Genomic DNA, 26,304 nt, shown 5'->3' with positions numbered 1-26,304 from the left:
TCCTCTTGTCCAGGGATGGGGTCTAGGATAATGAGGTTGTCATCATCTGCAGGAATAGGTGTGATTAGTATGAGATATGAGAACACACACACACAGTGCTATGACCTCTATCTGCCAGTGTACACACAACTACTAATATGTGCTAACTCTCAGGATATGCACTCACACACAGCAATGTTGCCAAATCTGTTGTTGAGTTTGTTCTCAGGAGTCACTGAAATAATCACTGGATGACCCCTCTCCCCACTGTCCAGATTCTGTGTGTGTGTGTGTGTGTGTGTGTGTGGATAATACATACGCCCACACACACACACACAGCTAGTATAACATTACCTTGTAGAGATCTTTGAACTTCTTATTGCTGCCAACATGGAGGTCAGCCACGTACGCTCCAAACTCTGTCACAGGTATGGGGGCGTAGTCCACCCCCTCACTAGCCTCACCACCCTCACTCATCACTGTTACCGTGACGACCTGTTGTGTTGTTGACCCTGAGGCTCCAGTAACCACCAGTTTATACACACCTACGTACAGAGTCATGTAAACATTAATCTTAGTTTTCAATATGCACAGTAAACATTCACTTTTATCTTATGTCATTGTAGGTACATTATAGCCTGTACTCACCAGCATGCTTAGTCTCCACACTAGGGAAGGATAATCCACCGTCCTGGTCCAGTTCTGTGGCATAGTCTGCAGTCACCTTCCTACCATCGTGGTACCAGGTGAGACTGGGTGGAGGGTGACCTCCCACCTTCACCCTCAGATACACCTCCTCCCCCTCCGTCACATGAGTATCACTAGGAAACTCTACTATACTAGGCTCTGAAATATTGACAAATAGTTGGTGATGAATGTATATCTGTATATCGGACACAATTTAACAATAGTACAAAATGATTACCGTCGACTTTCTGGATGGAGACTTTACTGTCTTGTCCGTTGCTCTTCTTGAAGGATGCTTGATAGGGGGTGGGGCGAGGGGGAGGGGCATGGCGTGGGGAGGGGCTGTACTTGGTCTGGTTGCCACGAAGTTTCCTGTACACAAAACAACACATTATTACATGCACACATTCTGATGATAAGTCTCACCTCCAGAAGTAGACCCCGACAATGATACCCACCACAATGACAGCGGCTAGAATGAGTAACACAATGACTACACCTGCCACCACACCTCCTGTGTTGCTAGCTCCAGTGTCACCAGGGACTGTGGGGAGTTGCTAGTACATGCATACATTATAAAGGGGACAACTAACTTACTTGCAGTGGGGGAAGAGGTAGTGATTACCTCAGTCACTGAAACACAACATCAGATCAAAATGCACTCACCTATATATAATTGCACACAGAATGTCATTGCACTTACATTGACAAGTGAGAGCTGACCCACTCCATAATCTTTCAGCTCCACACACTCTGGTAGCAGTGCTGGTAGTGGAGGGTACGTATCCATTCAAGCAGCTCTGTGTAGCCACTGTTCCCTGAGGGTGTGGTGAGGTACCAGAGCTGTAGATGATCACTCCATTGGCTGGTACAGTGAGGTCAGGACAGGTGGTGGGTGGTTCAGTGGGTCTTTCGTTCACTGTATCAGCTGTGGAGACAACACAATCTATCAACCATCAACACACAAGCTTATACTCCTTACTTTGACAAATTAAAGCTGACCCACTCCACACTCCATCACTCCCACAAGTCCTGGTGCTGACTCCATTGAGAGTGTAGCCAGTGTCACAGGTGTAGGTGGCCACAGTGCCCACTGGTCTCAGACTAACAGTCCCCATATTGTAGCTGATCATTCCATTGGCTGGTACAGTGAGGCCAGGACAGGTGGTGGGTGGTTCAGTGGGTCCTGTGTTCACTGTATCAAGAAAGGTGAAGCAACTGTTGAGATGTAGTGGGACTCACATTGACAGGTTGGAGTTGTTCCATCCCAGGTCCCTTCATTCTGACAAGTTCTGAAACTCCCTCCAGTAGTGAGAGTGTAGCCATTGTCACAAATGTGGGTAGCAATTGTACTAACAGGTCTGCTGTCAGCAAGTCCATCAGTGTAGGTAATGCCTCCATTCATTAGTGGTGGTAAATCAAAACAAGGTCCTGAAATAGTGAGAACGTAATATACATTCAAACAAACTGTTACTCCACTTACGCTGACAAGTTGGATCTGATCCATCCCACATTCCTCCACTCACACAGAACCTGGTGGTACCTACACTGAAAGTACCTCCAGTGAGAGTGTAGCCAGGGTTGCAGGAGTGCAGAGCACGAGAGAGGAAAGGTCTGTTGTTAGTGGATTCAGCACTGTACATAATCATCCCATTCGTCACTAAGGGTAAGTCACGGCAGTTAACTGTATGGGAGACGATACACTCAACAAACAAACAGTACAAATTAAGTGCATTTACTTACTTTGACAAATTGAAGCTGACCCACTCCACGTCCCATTACTCCTACAGGTCCTGGTGCTGACTCCATTGAGAGTGTAGCCAGTGTCACAGGTGTAGGTGGCCACAGTGTCCACTGGTATTGGACTAGTGGTCGCCATATTGTAGCTGATCATTCCATTGGGTACAGTGAGGCCAGGACAGGTGGTGGGTGGTTCAGTGGGTCCTGTGTTCACTGTATCAAGAAAGGTGAAGCAACTGTTAAGATGTAGTGGAACTTACATTGACAGGTTGGAGCTGTTGCACTCCAGGTTCCATCATTCTGACAAAATCTGAAAATCCCTCCAGTGGCAGTGTATCCATTGTCACAAGTGTAGGTAGCAATGGTATCAACAGGTCTGCTGTCAACAAGTCCACCATTGTAGGTAATGTCTCCATTCATTAGTGGTGGGATATCAGAACAAGGTCCTGACATAGTGAACACATATTCAACAAAGTACATGGCATTAGTGGTTATGGTTGACTGCTTCTACTTTTAACTACCACTGACCAAATTAATCTCAAGATAATTGTTGGAAAAATGTGGCGTTTACATTATCAAAACATGATTCTAAAATCAGTACCAAATGTCCTACTTATGTAACTATTTATAAGTGATGTGCAAAATACAAATTTGGGGAACGATGATATTATGAGTCACATCGTTCTTCAACAACAACAAAGAGGCTATAGTGCTTAATTCAACTACTGCATGTGTAATAAAATTCATAGCAAATTAACAACAAAAATGCATTTTTTCAATACCTAACAAAAATTAGTTGCTGGTTGGCCGGAGGAAGCTATACAACAGTTGTGTGGAGACACCAGAGTAAGAGAGGTATTTATTACGATAGTTATATATGGTCGTCTTTTCCGTACGGCAACCACAACCTGTTTCTCGAATATATAATGTGCAGTGTGTATACCACAAGTATTAATGCTCACATGTGTCAAGTGAAGTGAGATTAAGTGCATGCATGGTGTTTACACATGGGCACTGAGTAAAATCTGCTGAACAAGTGCACTATATAGATAAAGGGTGATCAAAGAGTTTCATATCAGTTCAGTAGTGTAAAAGAAATTTTGGAAGCGTTTTGTCAAAGTGATCCATAATACCACCTGCATGACTCATAATGCATGCAGGAATCTACCTTAATATTACACCGTATATAGCTAAAGCTATATAATTATACTGACTTACTTTGCTGTCCCCCTGCCGGTACAGTGAGCCCAGAGAGCAGGACCACACACACTAGTCCACACAGCATGGAGGTCATGGGTAGTCTCTCTTCAATGGTAGATAGTTAGTAGGTATCCCTAGCTAGATAGCTGTGTTGTTGCAGCTAGTACAATGCCTTTGTGGCCCTACACCACCTCGGAGTCCCTGAAGTAGAGTACTGCACGCTATAGCCTTAGGACCATCGTAGTGGCGCTATATATACCACCTCCCTGTGTAAGCACAATACTATACTGTACTGCTAGCCTTAGGCCCATTCAAAGTGGGCGTAGATCTACTTTTAAACTTGAGTGAGTGTACTTATTGTACGTACGTATTCTTATAAGGAAATTGAATGCTATACTACGTATATATATATCATGTTATATGTGTTGAAACCGCTTGAATTTATGTTTAATAATTATGTCTGCGATGTTATTTGGTTATTATCATTGAATTCAGGGTGATTAACAAACAGCTGTGCTCGTGATTACACTAAAGAGCTCTCTAAAAAAAGGGAAGTTAATAATCTCAGGTCTGTCCATACAAATCTATTATACTCAACAGAAATCATGTAAACAATTTGTTCATTTCTTGTGTATAGTTCATGTACATCAAATATCTTGGAAGTTGGCATAGTTGTCAAAGGAGTCCAAGTAGACCAGAGTAGCATCAAACAGATCCTTGTAGTTGTCCTGTGAGGGGATACACTAACTACAGTATTTGCTTGATAGAGGCCGCTCTTGTATAAAGGCCACACTCAAATAGTAGCCTCCCTACAGCCCATCTTCAGTGCAATAGAAGTCCCTCTAAAATAGTAGCCTCAGTGAACTTTGACCCTATCTGAAGCTATCATCTCTGCACGTGGCAGTCATATTGACTGACGCGCAAATACAGTACACATGATGGTACAAAACTACATTGGAAATGGCACTAATCAACAGTACAGAGGCTTGAAGCTTTAAAATCTCTTGTATTAAACAGTATGGGTTGGTACAGGCCCTAGACAAGGTCTGGCTCTTGCAATAGTACAAGCCTCCCACTATGTAAGCAGCAGATGAACTCACGACTGAGGGTACTGCCCCTGGCTTGTGGACCCTGAGAGCCTTGACCACCTGGAACACATCCACCACTCCCTCTGTCTTGCAACGGTCAATGGTAGTAGCTACAGAGCAGTACATACCAGAGCGGGTCGCAGTGTCACTAGATAGGGGGAAGTTACAAATATATAAATTCTGAGAGCTATATCAAATGATTTGAAATTGGACAATATGAATACGAATGACGGGCTCTCAAAGATATCTGCCAAATCGACTGACTTCTAGAACACAAGGCTATTAAATGTCCAGTACATTACAGCACTTGTATGTACTTGCAGTGGACCAGCACAGGGTTGTTTCCAGTCCTCCTTTGAACCTTTATAACCTCCTCATTGACATCAGTTACAGTCTTGAGGTTCTCACACTTTCCACTGCTATTCCAGTTAGTGATGTGGAACTGAGTTAATTGATGGGCCTTTTGGGTCTACATGGAGGCAACAAGGAATAAAGAGAGGTTTGAAGGCAACAAAGAGATGCATGACGTACCTTTTCATTGAGGACGCTCAGTTGCCTCATAACGAACCCAGTGTTGGTTTCCTCCCCCAAGTTATCGATGGTGAACTCACCGAAGGAGGTGACATTGCCACTCTCTGGCCAGTACTGGGAGCATGCCTCCTACACACACACATACACATACACTCAACAGGGAGGACCTCTAATGGAGACCATCTCATACCTTCCCATTCTCACTGAGTGGAGTCAACATCACAACAGCCGCACACTTCCTGTCATAGATCACCTTCCAGAAGTTACGCACAGTTGAGTCCAGTGGATTCTGGGCAATGATGTATGCCTTCTGGTGCTTGTAGCCCTGGAGGGAGAGAGGGGACCATGAGAGTACAATAGGTCAAGGGCTCTAGTAGTTGAACACTTACATGAGCAAACACAGCATGAATGTAGTCAGGTTGCTCTCCCTTCAGAATCACACGACTGGTCTCAGCTATTGTTGGGGACACAGTGAATGGATATAATGTACACAGTTAGCAGCAGTCCTTACGTGGCAGGTAGTCCATGTTCCTGTTCCTGGCAGCATTCTTAACAGCAATAGGACTTCGAACTTCTTTAGGATTTGGAGTAACCTGTTCCAGAATTTGGAACTGGTATTGGAAATCTGATATGGGTTTTCCCGGGAGCACTGATGACATCTTCTGTATTTGTCTGCGCAGATCTCCAGCACTGATCTGAGTGTCTCCACACGTCACTGACTCCAGGATAGCATCGTGGATGAACACATATTGGTCCTATAGGTAGAGGGGCAATGAGCATGCTCAGTAGAATAAAAATGGCAGCAATGATAAAAGCAATAGCATTAGAGTGATGTATACCCACCTGTGTTTGTACAAGCTTCATCCTCTGGTTGCGAGATTTGACAATAGTACCAGAAATATCGATGAAACCATCGACTGAGATCTGATCGAGGACATTATCAATGGTAATGTAAGTACCTGTGCGTCCCACACCAGCACTGCAGTGGATCAGAATAGGACCTTTCGATGGCTTGTGTTGGGACTTAACCCGACGATGGAACCCAAGAATGGGCGTGGCATAGTCAGGCACACCGTGATCAGGCCAGGCAGTGAAATGGAATAGCTTGACTCTCAGCACACGGCGGTCTCCATCCAACTAGAGGCAGGGGAAGAGAGGCGGATAATAATCCACCACTGGCCCACTTTCTTATATAAAGCTGTGGTATTGCAACACTAACTCACTGAAGCCTCCAGTGTTCTGATGGTGTAGTCAGCCAGTATTTGCTGATCTGTAATGGCCACTGTGAATGGGCCAAACTGCTTCTTCCCAGACTCTGGCCAGTATTGTTCGCACTTGATCTTGTTGTTCTCCATGACGTTGGTGAGCATGACTATTATGGGTGGTCTCTCCTGCCACATGAGACGCCAGAAGTCCACCAGAGTTCCTGGCAGTGGTCCTATAATTATAAAGGGTAAAAACATTACATTACACCGACATTATACAATCAGTTACAAAATGATTTACAGATCATACATAGAGTAGCTAGTACGTAGCAGTAACAAATGTGTTTCTAGCTGATCAGTTACAGTTTCAACTGTGCCCACAACAAGGTAACCAATGACTACCTTGATGCCCATATAAGGTAAGGGTGCACACTTGGTAACCCAGGACCTCACCTTGTGTTGCTATGAACTTTTTAGGTTTCTTGTATCCCTGAGGAGAGAAGAAAAAATTCATATACTGAAAGTACCGCGTGTGCTTTTTATTGTATGGATCTGCTGGTGGATGCACTATAAAGCTTTGATGAATGAAGCTACAGTATCAGACTATCAATTCAACATAACATTTGCAGAGTGGAAAATGGATAGCAAGCTAGTTTTTTTCCTTTTTTTTTGGCAGCGGCGGCTAAACCTGATAATACATGTGTGACGATACATTGTAAAGGAAAGTTATACATGTTTAGATCTAATCATCTGTTTAGATGTGTGTGTGTGTGTGTACTAGTAAGCTATAGTACACACACACACACACACACACACACACACACACACACACACACACACACACACACACACACACACACACACACACACACACACACACACACACACACACACACACACATACTACCGTATACCTCGCTGCGCATGCACACAACATACAGTGAGTACGTGAAAGAAAAGACCAGTTTAGACAGCTAAGGTTTCATTGTATACTCAACAAGTGCACCATTAGCAGTGGAATGCAGCAAGTCATTAGGCAGGTGATGTACGTACATACATGTGGTGTAATGGTCACAACAATAAAAACAATGAACCATTAAAATAAGAGCTCAACACACACACACACACTCACGTCTACATAGCAGGCATTGATGTAGTCACTCTGACAGTCCTCTTGTCCAGGGATGGGGTCTAGGATAATGAGGTTGTCATCATCTGCAGGAATATGTGTGATTAGTATGAGATATGAGAACACACACACACAGTGCTATGACCTTCATCTGCCTGTGTACACACAACTACTAATATGTGCTAACTCTCAGGATATACACTCACAGACAGCAATGTTGCCAAATCTGTTGTTGAGTTTGTTCTCAGGAGTCACTGAAATGATAACTGGATGACCCCTCTCCCCACTGTCCAGATTCTGAGTGTGTGTGTGTGTGTGTGTGTGTGTGTGTGTGTGTGTGTGTGTGTGTGTGTGTGGATAATACATACGCCCACACACACAGCTAGTATAACATTACCTTGTAGAGATCTTTGAACTTCTTATTGCTGCCAGCATGGAGGTCAGCCACGTACGCTCCAAACTCTGTCACAGGTATGGGGGCGTAGTCCACCCCCTCCACCCCCTCACTAGCCTCACCACCCTCACTCATCACTGTTACCGTGACGACCTGTTGTGTTGTTGACCCTGAGGCTCCAGTAACCACCAGTTTATACACACCTACGTACAGAGTCGTGTAAACATTAATCTTAGTTTTCAATATGCACAGTAAACATTCACTGTTATCTCATGTCATTACTCACCAGCATGCTTAGTCTCCACACTAGGGAAGGATAATCCACCGTCCTGGTCCAGTTCTGTGGCATAGTCTGCAGTCACCTTCCTACCATCGTGGTACCAGGTGAGACTGGGTGGAGGATGACCTCCCACCTTCACCCTCAGATACACCTCCTCCCCCTCCGTCACATGAGTATCACTAGGAAACTCTACTATACTAGGCTCTGAAATATAGACAAATAGTTGGTGCTGAAAGTTGAGTATACAGGACCCCAAAATAGTTAACAAAAGCTTACCATCAACTTTCTCAATGGTGACTTTACTGTCTTGTCCGTTGCTCTTCTTGAAGGATGCTTGATAGGGGGTGGGGCGAGGGCGAGGGGGAGGGGCATGGCGTGGGGAGGAGCTGTACTTGGTCTGGTTGCCACGAAGTTTCCTGTACACAAAACAACACATTATTACATGCACACATTCTGATGATAGTCTCACCTCCAGAAGTAGACCCCGACAATGATACCCACCACAAGGACAGCGGCTAGAATGAGTAACACAATGACTACACCTGCCGCCACACCTCCTGTGTTGTTAGCTCCACCAGGGACTGTGCATGGGGAGGTTGCTAGTACACGGTCATTAAAACAATTAACTTACTTTCAGGAGAGTAGTGATGGCTTCAGTCACTGAAACACAGCTTAATACAATATAATGGATGAGAACACAGACCCACTCACCTAAATGCACACAGAATGTTGTGCTTGCTTCAGTGTTATCAGAAATCACACAGCAGTAGGAGCCAGTTGGAGTTTGAGCAGTATCACGGTGATGGAGTCTGAGTGCACCTGTATCCCGAGAAGAAAAAAAGGGAACAGAGGTGCTAACATTAGCACGTCTGGGAACAACGTCTCCATTGGGAAACCTCCACTCCCCGGCTGCAAGACCATCGTTTCCACGACAACACTGAGCATTGTCAGTTCTGCAGATAAGCGCCTCATCATCAGCCTCTCCGATGGTGTCTATAGCAACCTGTGAGTTATTAGCAGCATAGTTGGTGGTTCCCACGGAGACGTAGACAGGCGGTACTGTGGGGGTGGGGTGATGATGGAATGGGTAAAACAAAAACTTACATTGTTGGCAGGTGATGATCACTCCACTCCATGTTCTGTCAGACTGACACGTTCTCTCCATCCCACCAGACAGTCCGTACCCCTCAGTACAGTTGTGTGTAGCCACGGTTCCCTGAGGGTGTGATGCGGTACTAGAGCTGTAGATGATCACTCCATTGGCTGGTACAGTGAGGTCAGGACAGGTGGCTGTGCATCAAGGCAGTATCAACCATTAACATAATAGCTGTGTACTCCTTAATTAGTACAGTACCTCGACAAGTTGGAGGTGACCCACTCCACATTCCATCACTCTCACAAGTCCTGGTGATACCTCCATTGAGAGTGTAGCCAGTGTCACAGGTGTAGGTGGCCATAGTGTCCTCTGGTCTCAGACTAGCAGTCCCCATATTGTAGCCGATCATCCCATTGGCTGGTACAGTGAGGTCTGGACAAGTGGTGGGTGGTTCAGTGGGTCCTGTGTTCACTATATAGGATGTGAGATTTAAACATAACTACTGGTACCACTAATATCTACCAGAAGATTGATCTTCAATGGGTTTAAGCGTATAATTAATATACTCACTAATTTAAGTTGAAACACAAACTGTACACAAGAGTTACATAGCTCACCTTGACATACTGAAGCTGATCCACTCCACCTCCCTCCGCTCACACAGACTCTTTTGGCACCTCCATTGAGAGTGTAGCCAGTGTTACAGGTGTAGATTGCCACAGTGCCCACTGGTCTTGGACTAGCAGTCCCCATATTGTAGCTGATCATTCCATTGGTTGGTACAGTGAGGTCAGGACAGGTGGTGGGTGGTTCAGTGGCTGTGTTCACTGTATCAAGAAAGGTTAAGCACCTGTTAAGATGTAGTGGAACTCACCTTGACAAGTTGGAGCTGTTCCACTCCAGGTCCCATCATTCCGACAAACTCTGAAACTCCCTCCAGCAGTGATAGTGTAACCATTGTCACAAGTGTAGGTAGCAAAGGTATTAATAGGTCTGCTGTCAGTAAGTCCACCAGTGTAGGTAATGCCTCCATTCATTAGTGGTGGTAAATCAAAACAATGTCCTGAAATAATATAGTGAACATACATAATCTGTACATTGTCAAATTTAATTCTACTGACGCTGACAAGTTGGAGCTGACCCATCCCAGCTCCCTCCATTCACACAGATCCTGGTGGTGCCTCCAGTGAGAGTGTAGCCAGGGTTACAGGAGTACACAGCACTAGCGAGGAAAGGTATGTTGTCAGTGGACCCAGCAGGACTGTACATAATCATCCCATTGGTCAGTGAGGGTAAGTCAAGGCAGTTAGCTGTATGGGAGACGATACACTCAACAAACAAACAGTACAAAGTTCATTCCACTTACGCTGACAATCTGAAACACCACTCCACATTCCATCACTCACACAAGTCGTGGTAGTGCCTCCATTGAGAGTGTAGCCAGTGTTACAGGTGTAGGTGGCCACAGTGTTCACTGGTCTTGGACTAGCAGTCCCCATATTGTAGATGATCATTCCATTGGCTGGTAAAATTAGGTCAGGACAGGTGGTGGGTGGTTCAGTGGGTCCTGTGTTCACTGTATCAAGAAAGGTGAAGCAACTGTTAAGATGTAGTGGAACTCACCTTGACAGGTTGGAGCTGTTCCACTCCAGGTTCCATCATTCTGACAAACTCTGAAACTCCTTCCTACAGTGACAGTGTAGCCATTGTCACAAGTGTGGGTAGCAAAGGTATTAACAGGTCTGCTGTCAACAAGTCCATCAGTGTAGGTGATGTCTCCATTCATTAGTGGTGGTAAATCAAAACAAGTTCCTGAAACAGTATAGATTTAACATATATACATTCAACAAACAAACAGTATATAACGGTCATTCCACTAATGCAATTAGTGGTCATGGTTGACTGCACTTCTTCGTACAGCAACCACGACAGAGCCTGTTTCCAAAACAAGTGAATACACAAGTTACGCAGTGTGTATAATTATGACCACAAGTATTAAAATGAAAGGAATTTCTCACATGTGCATGTTGATAATGATTGAAGCGATTAACTGCTTGCATGCATGTGTATAAACGCATGGGCACTGAGATACTCCGCTGAGAGAGTGCACTATATCCATGCATATGCTAAGTAATTAAAATATTACTTCAGGTGGTACAAAGGAAATTTTGGAAGCGTTTTGTCAAAGTGACCCATAATACCCCCTGATTTATACAATGCATGCAAGCATCTACCTTTAATATTACACACATATAACTATATATACTATACTGACTCACTTTGCTGTCCCCCTACCAGTGCAGTGAGCCCAGAGAGCAGGACCACACACACTAGTCCACACAGCATGGAGGTCATGGGTAGTCTCTCTTCAATGGTGGACAGTTAGTAGGTATCCCTAGCTAGCTATAGCTGTGTTGTTGCAGCTAGTATAATATATCTTATGGCACTAACCACGTCCCTGTAAGCAGTATACACTGCTAGCTACAGCCTTAGGCCCATTGTAGTGGCGCTATATATACCACCTCCCTGTGTATGCACAGTACATAGGTCCATTCAAGTGGGTGTAGATCTACTTCTTATTGCATGTACTCTTATTAGGAAATTGAATGCTATACTATAAATTATTACATGTTATAATTTATGTCCTGAAACAGCTTGTGTTTTGCCTGCAGATGCTGGATCCCTCAGTCAGCATGCTCACAGAAACTGATTAATTGTTTGCAGATGATGCTAGCAACGGTTCTGAAAGACTGCAACAGCCTTCACTGTAAGTAAAAATAGCCATAACTCGAAAACAAAGCTTTAGTTTGCAAATCTATGAATCAAAATCCTGGCTAGAAGCCGAGCTGTTAGTGTTCGTTGCATTGCGACCGTTGAGCAGTTACAGCTGGAATACACACACACAGACACACACATGCATAGTCAACTTTATCGTATCCTCGTGCGGCTATGCCTCGAGGTGCATAATTATGTCTGCGGTATTATTATCTGTTAATATTTATAAACATCAAGTTATTATAATAATACGAATTCAGGGTGATTACAAACAGCTGTGCTCGTGATTACACAAAAAGGAAGTCAATAGTCTCTATAAAGTATTCGGGCCTGTCCATATAAATCTATTATACTCAACATGTAGAGTTCATATAATTATATACAATTTGTTCATTTCTTGTGTCAATTAATTTACATCAAATATCTTGGAAGTTGGCATAGTTGTCAAAGGAGTCCAAGTAGACCAGAGTAGCATCAAACAGATCCTTGTAGTTGTCCTGTGAGGGGATACACTAACTACAGTATTTGCTTGATCAGAGGCCGCTCTTGTATAAAGGCCGCCCTCAAATAGTAGCCTCCCTACAGCCCATCTTCAGTGCAATAGAAGCCGCTAGCGTCTGTAAACTTGACCCTATCTGAGGCTATCATCTCTGCACGTGGCAGTCAAATTGATTGACGCGCAATCACATGATGATACAAAACTACATTGCAAATGGCACTAATCAACAGTATAGAGGCTTGAAGCTGCTTTCAAAACATCTTGTATTGGGAATTAATTAAGACAACCTGCATGGTATGTGTTGGTATACAGGCCCTACTAGGCAAGGTCTGGCTCTTGTAATGGTACAAGCCTCCCACTATGTAAGCAGCAGATGAACTCACGACTGAGGGCACTGCCCCTGGCTTGTGGACCCTGAGAGCCTTGACCACCTGGAACACATCCACCACTCCCTCTGTCTTGCAACGGTCAATGGTAGTACCTACAGAGCAGTACATACCAGAGCGGGTCGCAGTGTCACTAGATAGGGGAGGTTATATAATGTCCATATAAGGTTACAGCACTTGTATGTACTTGCAATGGACCAGTACAGGGTTGTTTCCAGTCCTCCTTTGAACCTTTATAACCTCCTCATTGACGTCAGTTACAGTCTTGAGGTTCTCACATTTTCCACTGCTATTCCAGTTAGTGATGTGGAACTGAGTCAATTGATGGGTCTTTTGGGTCTGCATGGAGGAAACAAGGAATAGAGAGAGGTTTGAAGGCAACAAAGATATGCATGACGTACTTTTTCATTGAGGACGCTCAGTTGCCTCATAATGAACCCAGTGTTGGTTTCCTCCCCCAAGTTATCGATGGTGAACTCACTGAAGGAGGTGACATTGCCACTCTCTGGCCAGTACTGGGAGCATGCCTCCTACACACACACACACACACACTCAACAGGGAGGACCTCTAATGGAGACCATCTCTTACCTGCCCATTCTCACTGAGTGGAGTCAACATCACAACAGCCGCACACTTCCTGTCATAGATCACCTTCCAGAAGTTACGCACAGTTGAGTCCAGTGGATTCTGGGCAATGATGTATGCCTTCTGGTGCTTGTAGCCCTGGAGGAAGGGAGGGGACCATGAGAGTACAATAGGTCAAGGGCTCTAGTAGTTGAACACTTACATGAGCAAACACAGCATGAATGTAGTCAGGTTGCTCTCCCTTCAGAATCACACGACTGGTCTCAGCTATTGTTGGGGAAACAGTGAATGGATATAATGTACACAGTTAGCAGCAGTCCTTACGTGGCAGGTAGTCCATGTTCCTGTTCCTGGCAGCATTCTTAACAGCAATAGGACTTCGAACTTCTTTAGGATTTGGAGTAACCTGTTCCAGAATTTGGAACTGGTATTGGAAATCTGAGATGGTTTTTCCCGGGAGCACTGATGACATCTTCTGTATTTGTCTGCGCAGATCTCCAGCACTGATCTGAGTGTCTCCACATGTCACTGACTCCAGGATAGCATCGTGGATGAACACATATTGGTCCTATATATAGGAAGAGGGGGCAATGAGCATGCTCAGTAGAATCAAAATGGCAGCAATGATGGAAGCAATAGCATCAGAGTGATGTATACCTACCTGTGTTTGTACAAGCTTCATTCTCTGGTTGCGAGATTTGACAATGGTACCGGAAATATCGATGAGACCTTCGACTGAGATCTGATCGAGGACATTATCAATGGCAATGTAAGTGCCTGTGCGTCCCACACCAGCACTGCAGTGGATCAGAATAGGACCTTTCGATGGCTTGTGCTGAGACTTAACCCGACGATGGAACCCAAGAATGGGCGTGGCATAGTCAGGCACACCATGATCAGGCCAGGCAGTGAAATGGAATAGCTTGACTCTCAGCACACGGCGGTCTCCATCCAACTAGAGGCAGGGGAAGAGAGGCGGATAATAATCCCACTCTCTTATATAAAGCCAGTGGTATTGCAACTCACTGAAGCCTCCAGTGTCCTGATGGTGTAGTCAGCCAGTATCTGCTGATCTGTAATGGCCACTGTGAATGGGCCAAACTGCTTCTTCCCAGACTCTGGCCAGTACTGTTCGCACTTGATCTTGTTGTTCTCCATGACGTTGGTGAGCATGACTATTATGGGTGGTCTCTCCTGCCACATGAGACGCCAGAAGTCCACCAGAGTTCCTGGCAGTGGTCCTATAATTATAAAGGGTAAAAAGATTACATTACACCGAAATTTTACAATCAGTTACAAAATGGTTTACAGATCATAGTAGCTAGTAGCAGTAACAAATATGTTTCTAGCTGATCAGTTACAGTTTCAACTGTGCCCACAACAAGGTAACCAATGACTACCTCAATGCCCATATAAGGTAATGGTACACACTTAGTAACCCAGGACCTCACCTTGTGTTGCTATGAACTTTTTAGGTTTCTTGTACCCCTGAGAATAGAAGAAAAAATTCATAAATTATCAGATACTGAAAGTACCGCGTGTGCTTTTTATTGTATGGATCTGCTGGTGGATACACAAAGCTTTGATGAATGAAGCTACAGTATCAGACTATCAATTCATTTGCAAAGAGTGGAAAATAGATAGCACACACGCACGCACTTAATATGAATAATAGCAACATCCCATTCTCTTATATAAAGCACGTGGTATCAATGCACGCACGCACACACACACACACACACACACACACACACACACACACACACACACACACACACACACACACACACACACACACACACACACACACACACACACACACACACACACACACACACACACAGCTAAGGTTTCATTGTATACTCAACAAGTGCGCCATTAGCAGTGGAATGCAGCAAGTCATTAGGCAGATGTATACACACTGTAAAAGCAACAACAATAAAAAACAAAAACATTGAACCATTAATAAGAGCTCAACACACACACACACACTCACGTCTACATAGCAGGCATTGATGTAGTCACTCTGACAGTCCTCTTGTCCAGGGATGGGGTCTAGGATAATGAGGTTGTCATCATCTGCAGGAATAGGTGTGATTAGTATGAGATATGAGAACACACACACACAGTGCTATGACCTCCATCTGCCTGTGTACACACAACTACTAATATGTGCTAACTCTCAGGATATACACTCACACACAGCAATGTTGCCAAATCTGTTGTTTAGTTTGTTCTCAGGAGTCACTGAAATAATCACTGGATGACCCCTCTCCCCACTGTCCAGATTCTGAGTGTGTGTGTGTGTGGATAAGGTACATACGCCCACACACATAGCTAGTATAACATTACCTTGTAATTAATTAAATACACGTATACCGTATATCTTCTAATTTATCGGACACTTCTAATTACCCCGGACACTCTTTTGGGAAATTTTCGTTGTTCTAATACAACGGACACTCCAGTGCTTTAATATTACATTTGTTCTAAATATCCGGACAATACTTTGAAAAGTAGAGTTTACATTCACAGACGGCAAGTAAGACTTAGAGTGCTGCAGTTAGATAGCTTTGAGTAGCTAGTTTTAGATAGCTAGTGCAACTATTCAGTCGTACCCTGTTCTATTAAACTTAGCTAGCTCGCATGCAGCTGCCTAATTATTCCGGACACTTCGCATGCTGTATAAAAATCTGTTCCAATTATACCCGGACAATTTCCAAAATAATTATTTTTTACTGTCCGATAAATTAGAAGATATACGGTAATCATTGTTGATTGCACACACAGCTTAGTACTTTACCTTGTAAAGATTTTTGAACTTCTTATTGCTGCCAGCATGGAGGTCAGCCACGTACGCTCCAAACTCAGTCACAGGTATGGGGGCGTAGTCCACCCCCTCCACCCCCTCACTAGCCTCACCACCCTCACTCATCACTGTTACCGTAACGACCTGTTGTGTTGTTGACCCTGAGGCTCCAGTAACCACCAGTTTATACACACCTACGTACAGAGTCATGTAAACATTAATCTTAGTTTTCAATATGCACAGTAAACATTCACTGTTATCTTATGCCATTGTAGGTACATTATAGCCTGTACTCACCACCATGCTTAGTCTCCACACTAGGGAAGGATAATCCACCGTCCTGGTCCAGTTCTGTGGCATAGTCTGCAGTCACCTCCCTACCATCGTGGTACCAGGTGAGACTGGGTGGAGGGTGACCTCCCACCTTCACCCTCAGATACACCTCCTCCCCCTCCGTCACATGAGTATCACTAGGAAACTCTACTATACTAGGCTCTGAAATAATTAGAGAAATGTTGGCTGAAGTAGAAAAATGTCTGCAAAAATAGTATGTTTTTCTTACCGTCAACTTTCTCAATGGTGACTTTACTGTCTTGTCCGTTGCTCTTCTTGAAGGATGCTTGATAGGGGGTGGGGCGAGGGGGAGGGGCATGGCGTGGGGAGGGACTGTACTTGGTCTGGTTGCCACGATGTTTCCTATACACAAAACAACACATTATTACATGCACACATTCTGATGATAGTCTTACCTCCAGAAGTAGACCCCGACAATGATACCCACCACAATGACAGCGGCTAGAATGAGTAACACAATGACTACACCTGCCACCACACCTCCTGTGTTGTTAGCTTCATTAGGGTCTGTGGGGAGGTTGCTAGTACATGGTCAATAAGGGGACAACTTACTTTCAGGAGAGGTAGTATTCACTTCAGTCACTGAAACATGAGGTGGGGTGATTGTAGAAGTGTTAGAAAACATTGTACAAGTGAGATTTGATCCACTCCACAATCTGCCAGCTCCACACACTCTGGTAGCAGTGCTGGTAGTGGAGGGTACGTATCCATTCAAGCAGATCTGTGCAGCCATGGTTCCCTGAGGGTGTGGTGCGGTACTAGAGCTGTAGATGATCACTCCATTGGCTGGTACAGTGAGGTTAGGACAGGTAGTGGGTCCTGGGTTCACTATATCAAGAAAGGTGAAGCAACCGTTAAAGATGTAGTGGAACTCACATTGACAGGTTGGAGCTGTTCCACTCCAGGTCCCATCATTCTGACATTGTCTGAAACTCCCTCCAGTGAGAGTGTAGCCATTGTCACAAGTGAAGGTAGCAGCGGTATAAATAGATCTGCTGTCAGCAATTCCACCATTGTAGGTAATGCCTCCATTCATTAGTGGTGGTAAGTCAGAACAAGTACGTCCTGAAATAGTGAAAATTCATAAATTATAAATTAACATTAAAAAGTCCATTCCACTTACGCAGACAAGTTGGAGCTGACCCACTCCACACTCCATCACTCCCACAAGTCCTGGTGGTGGTGTCTCCATTGAGAGTGTAGCCAGTGTCACAGGTGTAGGTGGCCACAGTGTCCACTGGTCTGGGACTAGCAGTCCCCATATTGTAGCTGATCATTCCATTGGTGGACGGAGGAGTCAGGTCAGAGCAGGTGGTGGGTGGAGGATCAGTGGGTGGAGGATTGGTAGGTCCTGCGTCCGCTGTGTATGAGTGTGAGATTCTCAACATAAATAACTGCTTTGGATCAGGATACTACAGCATTGTCTCTTTGGGTCATAGACACATCCGATAGAGTATCTAACTCATTTTGAACTAGTGCACATGCAACCTTGTCTTCGAGGTTTCTACAATACGACAAGTTGACAATGAGATACTAAATAATATCATTTAGATACTAGTGCGCATGCACAAACCTCGCCCTCGAGGCTTGACTACAATACAATTACTTGACAATGGAATACTAGGTACCGTATAGCAGGTAATTTTCGTGGGGTAAAAAATTCGATATTTCGTGGGCAAGCTGGCCTCCACGAAATTCTAACATAGGCGTGGCTTACCGGAACGTATGAATGTAGTGCAGGCAACGAGACTAAATGAAAATTTTACTCACGAAAATCACCGTTTTCGAGTTAAACGAATTTTTTACCCTCAAAAATTACCCGCTATACGGTATACTATTAAGTATTAGTAAAACCAGTAGGTTTTACATAGGATTGGCAGTGGGTTTGCCCGTGTTTAGCAATATTTCAATTATTTTGACTCATGTTCAAACTGTTCTATCTCTGCAGGGAAAGGCCACATCAAGAAACTGGCTGAACAGATAGTTTATTTAGCCTTTTCTCTCTTTGTATCTCTCATTTCATAATCCATAAACATTTTAATGAATGAATATTTTCATTTTAAAAATTGCACTATTTCGACGTTTCACCGCTCTTTGTCTGACTGACTAAGTAAGAAAGTAAGTAAGTGAGTAAGTAAGTAAGTTTCTTGCCCAGCATTTACTCCAAGTACAGCCATCTCCAGGACATTCTGCACAGGGTTTCCAAACGACTACAACCTGGATTACAAAGCGCTTCTTCAGATTTGCGATTGCTTCCACGAGGCAGATGACCTCTCAGTCTCTATTTCTCTTACCTAGACAATTCCGCCATCTTTAATGACTCAGCAATTGCGTTGTGGCCAATAATAATAGATAGGCGTGGCTAATAAACCGTGCGCCTAAAATCAGTGCAGCAGTGCTTTTCCAGAGCCTGAGGTGTTCCTTTTCTTCACACTGTTCAGCTCTAGCTCCCTTTCTCTGACAGGCATGCTATATGCACTGGCTAGATATCATGCTCTTAAAATGGCTGTCATTTAATACTGATTCGCAAATTCAACATAATTATCAAGCAATAAATTATTACTCATTATACTATAATTATTAGTCCAGAGATATTCCAGAAGATATCTGATTAGTCCTGTCTTCTCTTCTTGTACTGCCTCTTGACGTTCCACTTTATGCATGTCATGATACGTAAACTGTACTGAAAAAGAAAGGGAATCCGACTAGAAAAACATTTGCAATGTGAAAAATTGCTAGGATTGGCCAGGGGAACCACAAAAAAGCGTGGGAACAAGAAATCAGACGAGAGCATAACTCCAATCCGTTACAACGTCATGAACATGTACAATACATAGTATATTAAATAATAGACTGTGTTCCAGATCCACCTATCAGCTTCCATCCACCACATCATTCCATGCAGTCACCAGTACGGTCCGTGCATGTTACTACGCATGGATGGACTGTGTGTACCTGTGCTCAACACTGCATGTATTAGGAACATCAATTCATCACAAATCATCATGATTATGTGCCCCACATTCTAAAATGGATGTATAATAAATATATATAGGGATTGGTCATCACTCCACCAGTAAAAATTGCGTGGCATATTGGCTGGGAAAACATGGGAAAACTACCAGTATATACATGTGATTGACGTTGTAACGGATTGGAGTTATGCTCTCGTCTGATTTCTTGTTCCCACGCTTTTTTGTGGTTCCCCTGGCCAATCCTAGCAATTTTTCACATTGCAAATGTTTTTCTAGTCGGATAAGTTGCAGATATACTAAGTCCCATAGTACCTGCTCTGAGGTACTTTTCCCATGTACTTCCCATGTAGATCTTATCTAAGTGTCTAACTAGAGTTCAAACAAATAGTGCGGTGGCAATGATTATAGGAAACATTTTTCTCCCAATTGAATACCAAGGATAAACAAGTATTCTGGAAGACTGTGAAAACTCTAAATGGGAGAACTTGTTCTATTCCTACCCTTGAAGAGAGTGGCACAACTATAGACCAAGCAACTTGCAAAGCTGAAGCTTTTATCTTTCACTCTTGTTTCAATCGTAACTGCCCTCCTTTACAGGCTAACATCTCCATGGAGCAATTTGGCACCCTGATCCCCTCTGGGTGTCCTGAGAGTTACTATGCACTGAAGAGGAAGTATATGTATAAAGACCTTACTAAACTTGTAATTGGAAAATCTATGGGTTGTGATGGCGTATCTGCTAAGATGCTAAAGAGCACTGCTGCAAGTATACTTTATTAATGCCCCACTCACGTCCCTATTCAATTCCTCTATCTCGACTGGATGTTTTCCGGCAGCCTGGAAGATGGCTAGAGTTGTTCCTGTATTAAAGGGAGGTGACCCCGCTCATGTTAGTAACTATATAGACCAATATCGATACTTCCTATATAAGCATATTAAGTCTCTTAATTTGTCAGGAACATCTGTGCGACCAGGCACCTATATCTCCAAGGCAGTGGGGCTTCATGTCATCACGCTCATCTGTCTCAGCCCTATTATATAGGTGATAGAAGATAGAGTAGAGCCCTGGATCAAGGTCAAGAAGTATGTGTCGTTTTTTTTATGTCAAAAAGGCATTTGATTCTGTCCTTCGTCCCCCATGTTATACTCGTCTGAAACATCTTCAGTCACTCAACTTTAACGAATACTTACTAAACTGGGTGCATAGTTACTTACTGGAGAGGAAATAGTTTTTGGGAATTGATGGTAGTAACTCAGGCAGGCAGCTTACATGTTCTTTCAGGTGTGCCCCAAGGCTCGGTTTTGGGTCTATTATTGTTCATTACGTACATAAATCAAGTCACAGATGTTATCTCTCAAGCCAGCAAGCTTAATATGTTTGCTGATGACATGGCCTTGTACAGAGTTATCACATCTTCTAATGACTACGTTGATCTCCAAAATGACATTACAGAATTAAGTCTCAAATTTGTTGAACACCAGAATTCCATCTTGGCAAGTGTAACTTTATGTCTATTTCTAAAGAAAACATCGCGCTCAATGAACTCTACTTTTAAATGGTTATGTACTGCAGCAGGTTTTTAACTACAAGTGCATGCCTCGGAATTACCATATCGGCTGACTTGAGCTGGCACACTCATATCAATACCATCTGCAATAAAACAAGAAAGTTAATAGGACTCCTACATCGCCGGTTACCGTTCTGGAAATTCTTCTCCAGTAAAGTTGTACACATCCTTTGTGACATCACATCTGGAATACGCTTCCTCGGTGTAGAACCCATTTCACAAGTCGTAAATCTAGGTTAGCCACAAGGAATTTGCTTTAGTAGACTGTGCTAGTATAATTGTGTTCATTTAAGTCATATTTGTATTCTCACTTAGTTGACATGTTGTAGCTATTAAAACGTATGTATTTTCCATTTTTATATCACAGGACACACTTCATGATCACCCTAGCTTTATGTTGTATCCTTGCATTAATTGCTAAACTATTGTGTTTATGCACATAATTATATATACTCACAAATACAAGCTGCATGTACAAGAGTTACAGAACTCACCTTGACAAGTTGGAGGTGACCCGGTCCAATTCCCTCCATTCGTACAAGTCCTGGTGGCGTCCCCTCCTATGAGAGTGTAACCAGTGTCACAGGTGTAGATAGCACCAGAAAAGATAGGTCTGTTGCCAGGGGATCCAGTATAGTAGGCAATCATCCCCTTGGTCAGTGGGGGTAAGTCAGGGCAGGTGGGTCCTGTGTTCGCTGTGTAGGGTGAGATCTTCAACATAACTACGTTTACTTCAAAACAAGAAATTTGTTACACACGAATTCTATCTGTGAGTATACACATGACACAAACTGCAAGAGTTACAGAGCTTACTTTGACAACTTGGAGGTGACCCATTCCATCTCCCTCCACTCACACAGGTCCTGGTGGTACCTATACTGAAATTACCTCCAGTGAGAGTGTAACCAGGGTTACAGGAGTGTACAGCATTAGAGATGAAAGGTCTGTTGCCAGGGGATCCATCACTGTACATGATCATCCCATTGGTTAGTGGGGGAAGGTCAGGGCAGTTAGCTGTATGGGAGACGATACACTCAACAAACAAACAGTACAAAGTCCATTCCATTTACGCTGACAAGTTGGAGCAAACCCAATCCACTCTCCATTACTCCCACAAGTCCTCACTGACACTCCAACCAGAGTGTATAGACCAAAGCAGCTGTAAGTGGCTGTAGCACCCACTGGTCTTTTGTGCATGGATCCACCAGCATAGGTTATGACTCCGTTAGAGATGGTGGGGATATTATCAGAACATGTGACTGAAGTAGGTGCAACTGTAAGGGGAAAGTTGGAATGGTTTCATGAACTGACTTGTGAGAGAAGGGAGACCACCATCCTCTCCAATGTCATTAATAAAGATATCCGTAATGTTAGCGGTGATATTAGGACCTGATCCCAGAGACAGTGAGACTGCACACGGAACCAAACAACCACTTATTCTAGCTATAAATTACAGCCACAATGATAGATTCTAGCTATAGCTAGCACTGACTCACTTTGTCCCCCTACCAGTGCAGTGAGCAGGTCGATTTCCGATGCATGCGTACACACAGGCATCTACCTTTAATATTACACCGTATAGTTTATACTGACTCACCTTGCTGTCCCTCTGCCAGTGCAGTGAGCCCAGAGAGCAGGACCACACACACTAGTCCACACAGCATGGAGGTCATGGGTAGTCTCTCTTCAATGGTAGACAGTTAGCAGGTATCCCTAGCTAGCTGTGTTGTTGCAGGCTGCAGCTATACTATAATACAATATCTTGTGGTCCTTTAATTGTAAATTATAATTATACTGCATCCTATAGCCTCAGGCCCATTGTAGTGGCCCTATATATATACGACATCTCTATGTATGTATACAGTACTGCTAGCCTTAGGCCCATTCAAGTGGGTGTAGATCTACTTTGGAAGTTATAAGTGAGTGTAGTTATTGTACTCTTATTAGGAAATTGAATCCTATTAAATGATCATATAGTGTGTTAAAACTGCTTGTGTTTTTCCTGCAGGTATTGGATCCCTACATGAGACCAGTCAGCATGCTCACAGAAACTGATTAACTGTTATATTTATTTCTCTTAATCCATGGCATGTTGTGTAATCTCATGTTTTATAATTATGTCTGCCACTATATTATCCATCAAATTGTTATATCCATTCATTGAATTCAGGGTGATTAACAAACAGCTGTGCTCGGTGATTATACAAATAAAGAGCTCTAAATTATTCCTTCAAAATCTACTCAACGGAGTTCACACGATTTGTTCATTTCTTGTGTTAGTTCATGTACATCAAATATCTTGGAAGTTGGCATAGTTGTCAAAGGAGTCCAAGTAGACCAGAGTAGCATCAAACAGATCCTTGTAGTTGTCCTGTGAGGGGATACACTAACTACAGTAATTGCTTGATAGAGAACGTTCTTGTATAAAGGCCGCCCTCAAATAGTAGCCTCCCTACAGCCCATCTTCAGTGCAATGGAAGCTGCTCTCAAAATAGTAGCCTCAGTTGAACTTTGACCCTATCTGAGGCTATCATCTCTGCACGTGGCAGCCATATTGACTGACGCGCAAATACAGTACACATGATGGTACAAAACTACATTGCAAATGGCACTAATCAACAGTACAGAGGCTTGAAGCTTTCACAATATCTTGTATTAAAAACAGTATGGGTTGGTACAGGCCCTAGACAAGGTCTGGCTCTTGTAATAGTACAAGCTTCCCACTATGTAAGCGCAGCAGATGAACTCACGACTGAGGGTACTGCCCCTGGCTTGTGGACCCTGAGAGCCTTGACCACCTGGAACACATCCACCACTCCCTCTGTCTTGCAACGGTCAATGGTAGTACCTACAGAGCAGTACATACCAGAGCGGGTCGCAGTGTCACTGGATGGGGACAGGTTACAATTATATAAATTCTGAGAGCTACTGATTGCAGATAGGAAATTGGACAATCTGAACACGAATTATGGGCTCTCAAAGATATCTGCCAATCGACTGACTTCTAGAATGCAAGGCTATTATTATATAATGTCCATATAAGGTTACAGCCATTGTGTACGTACTTGCAATGGACCAGTACAGGGTTGTTTCCAGTCCTCCTTTGAACCTTTATAACCTCCTCATTGACATCAGTTACAGTTTTGAGGTTCTCACACTTTCCACTGATATTCCAGTTAGTGATGTGGAACTGAGTCAATTGATGGGCTTTTTGGGTCTACATGGAGGCAACAAGTAAAAGAGAGAGGTTTGAAGGCAACAAAGAGATGCATGACGTACCTTTTCATTGAGGACACTCAGTTGCCTCATAATGAACCCAGTGTTGGTTTCCTCCCCCAAGTTATCGATGGTGAACTCACCGAAGGAGGTGACATTGCCACTCTCTGGCCAGTACTGGGAGCATACCTCCTACACACACACACACTCAACAGGGAGGACCTCTAATGGAGACCATCTCTTACCTGCCCATTCTCACTGAGTGGAGTCAACATCACAACAGCCGCACACTTCCTGTCATAGATCACCTTCCAGAAGTTACGCACAGTTGAGTCCAGTGGATTCTGGGCAATGATGTATGCCTTCTGGTGCTTGTAGCCCTGGAGGGAGGGAGGGGACCATGAGAGTACAATAGGTCAAGGGCTCTAGTAGTTGAACACTTACATGAGCAAACACAGCATGAATGTAGTCAGGTTGCTCTCCCTTCAGAATCACACGACTGGTTTCAGCTATTGTTGGGGAAACAGTGAATGGATATAATGTACACAGTTAGCAGCAGTCGTTACGTGGCAGGTAGTCCATGTTCCTGTTCCTGGCAGCATTCTTAACAGCAATAGGACTTCGAACTTCTTTAGGATTTGGAGTAACCTGTTCCAGAATTTGGAACTGGTATTGGAAATCAGAGATGGTTTTTCCCGTGGATACTAATGACATCTTCTGTATCTGTCTGCGCAGATCTCCAGCACTGATCTGAGTGTCTCCACACGTCACTGACTCCAGGATAGCATCGTGGATGAACACATATTGGTCCTATAGGTAGAGAGGCAATGAGCATGCTCAGTAGAATCAAAATGGCAGCAATGATGGAAGCAATAGCATTAGAGTGATGTATACCCACCTGTGTTTGTACAAGCTTCATCCTCTGGTTGCGAGATTTGACAATGGTACTGGAAATATCGATGAGACCATCGACAGAGATCTGATCGAGGACATTATCAATGGCAATGTAAGTGCCTGTGCGTCCCACACCAGCACTGCAGTGGATCAGAATAGGACCTTTCGATGGCTTGTGCTGAGACTTAACCCGACGATGGAACCCAAGAATGGGCGTGGCATAGTCAGGCACACCGTGATCAGGCCAGGCAGTGAAATGGAATAGCTTGACTCTCAGCACACGGCGGTCTCCATCCAACTAGAGGCAGGGGAAGATAGGATGATAATAATCCCACTCACTCTCTTATATAAAGCCTGTGTGGTATTGCAACACTAACTCACTGAAGCCTCCAATGTTCTGATGGTGTAGTCAGCCAGTATCTGCTGATCTGTAATGGCAACTGTGAATGGTCCAAACTGCTTCTTCCCAGACTCGGGCCAGTATTGTTCGCATTTGATCTTGTTGTTCTCCTTGAGGTTGGTGAGCATGACTATTATGTGAGGTCTCTCCTGCCACATGAGACGCCAGAAGTCCACCAGAGTTCCTGGCAGTGGTCCTGGAGGGAGAAAAACATTACACTGAAATTTTACTGAACCATATGCAATAAGTTACAGTGGTTTGCAGAACAGTGGTCATACTCATAGGCAGTAACAAATGTTTTTCTAGCTGATCAGTTACAGTTTCAACTGTGCCCACAACAAGATAAACAATGACTACCTCAATGCCCATATAAGGTAATGGTACACACTTACATGTAGTAACCCAGGACCTCACCTTGTGTTGCTATGAACCTTTTAGGCTTCTTGTACCCCTGAGAACACAAGAAGAAATAAATTCATGAGCTGGTACCAGATACCATACAATAATGAAAGC

The 26,304-nt window shown here is 43.8% G+C and overlaps 4 protein-coding genes across 4 annotated transcripts in view; all 4 read right to left on the bottom strand.

Annotated features, from left to right (window-relative positions):
• Positions 1-52: 52 nt before the first annotated feature.
• Positions 53-3,103, bottom strand: LOC135334807 (sushi, von Willebrand factor type A, EGF and pentraxin domain-containing protein 1-like). The gene is made up of 12 exons (XM_064530143.1): positions 2,667-3,103; positions 2,410-2,619; positions 2,150-2,350; positions 1,909-2,097; positions 1,649-1,861; positions 1,370-1,594; positions 1,264-1,299; positions 1,093-1,210; positions 905-1,038; positions 628-825; positions 334-524; positions 53-257 (listed from the first exon to the last, which is right to left on the bottom strand). The coding sequence occupies exons 1-12, from the start codon at positions 2,884-2,886 to the stop codon at positions 150-152; spliced, it is 2,043 nt and encodes a 680-aa protein (XP_064386213.1). The 5' UTR covers positions 2,887-3,103; the 3' UTR covers positions 53-149.
• A 459-nt stretch (positions 3,104-3,562) lies between these two features.
• LOC135334776 (uncharacterized) overlaps positions 3,563-26,304 on the bottom strand; it is a 27,725-nt gene continuing 4,983 nt past the window's right edge. The window contains exons 16-24 of the mRNA XM_064530093.1: positions 26,206-26,242; positions 25,773-25,987; positions 25,396-25,689; positions 25,064-25,307; positions 24,942-25,006; positions 24,743-24,877; positions 24,561-24,689; positions 5,012-5,163; positions 3,563-4,842 (exon numbers count right to left, since the gene is read on the bottom strand). Coding sequence (XP_064386163.1) covers positions 4,479-4,842; positions 5,012-5,163; positions 24,561-24,689; positions 24,743-24,877; positions 24,942-25,006; positions 25,064-25,307; positions 25,396-25,689; positions 25,773-25,987; positions 26,206-26,242 — 1,635 coding nt within the window. The 3' untranslated portion in view covers positions 3,563-4,478. The remainder of the gene's footprint in view (positions 4,843-5,011; positions 5,164-24,560; positions 24,690-24,742; positions 24,878-24,941; positions 25,007-25,063; positions 25,308-25,395; positions 25,690-25,772; positions 25,988-26,205; positions 26,243-26,304) is intronic.
• On the bottom strand, positions 8,241-11,184 carry LOC135334821 (CUB and sushi domain-containing protein 3-like). The gene is made up of 11 exons (XM_064530164.1): positions 10,696-11,184; positions 10,451-10,639; positions 10,204-10,392; positions 9,947-10,156; positions 9,588-9,800; positions 9,338-9,523; positions 8,945-9,292; positions 8,865-8,893; positions 8,703-8,814; positions 8,510-8,649; positions 8,241-8,437 (listed from the first exon to the last, which is right to left on the bottom strand). Exons 1-9 carry the CDS (start codon positions 10,841-10,843, stop codon positions 8,770-8,772), a joined length of 1,557 nt encoding a protein of 518 aa, XP_064386234.1. The 5' UTR covers positions 10,844-11,184; the 3' UTR covers positions 8,241-8,437; positions 8,510-8,649; positions 8,703-8,769.
• The window catches only part of LOC135334815 (receptor-type tyrosine-protein phosphatase alpha-like), a 20,230-nt gene continuing 17,346 nt past the window's right edge, over positions 23,421-26,304 (bottom strand). Inside the window, exons 12-13 of the mRNA XM_064530154.1 lie at positions 24,032-24,167; positions 23,421-23,652 (exon numbers count right to left, since the gene is read on the bottom strand). Of these exons, the coding sequence (XP_064386224.1) occupies positions 23,572-23,652; positions 24,032-24,167 (217 nt within the window). The 3' untranslated portion in view covers positions 23,421-23,571. The remainder of the gene's footprint in view (positions 23,653-24,031; positions 24,168-26,304) is intronic.

The sequence above is a fragment of the Halichondria panicea genome, chromosome 4, assembly GCF_963675165.1.
Source record: "Halichondria panicea chromosome 4, odHalPani1.1, whole genome shotgun sequence".
NCBI lineage: Eukaryota > Metazoa > Porifera > Demospongiae > Suberitida > Halichondriidae > Halichondria > Halichondria panicea.
The sequence above is the reverse complement of the archived record's forward strand: the minus strand, read 5'-3'. Positions and strand labels throughout refer to the sequence as shown.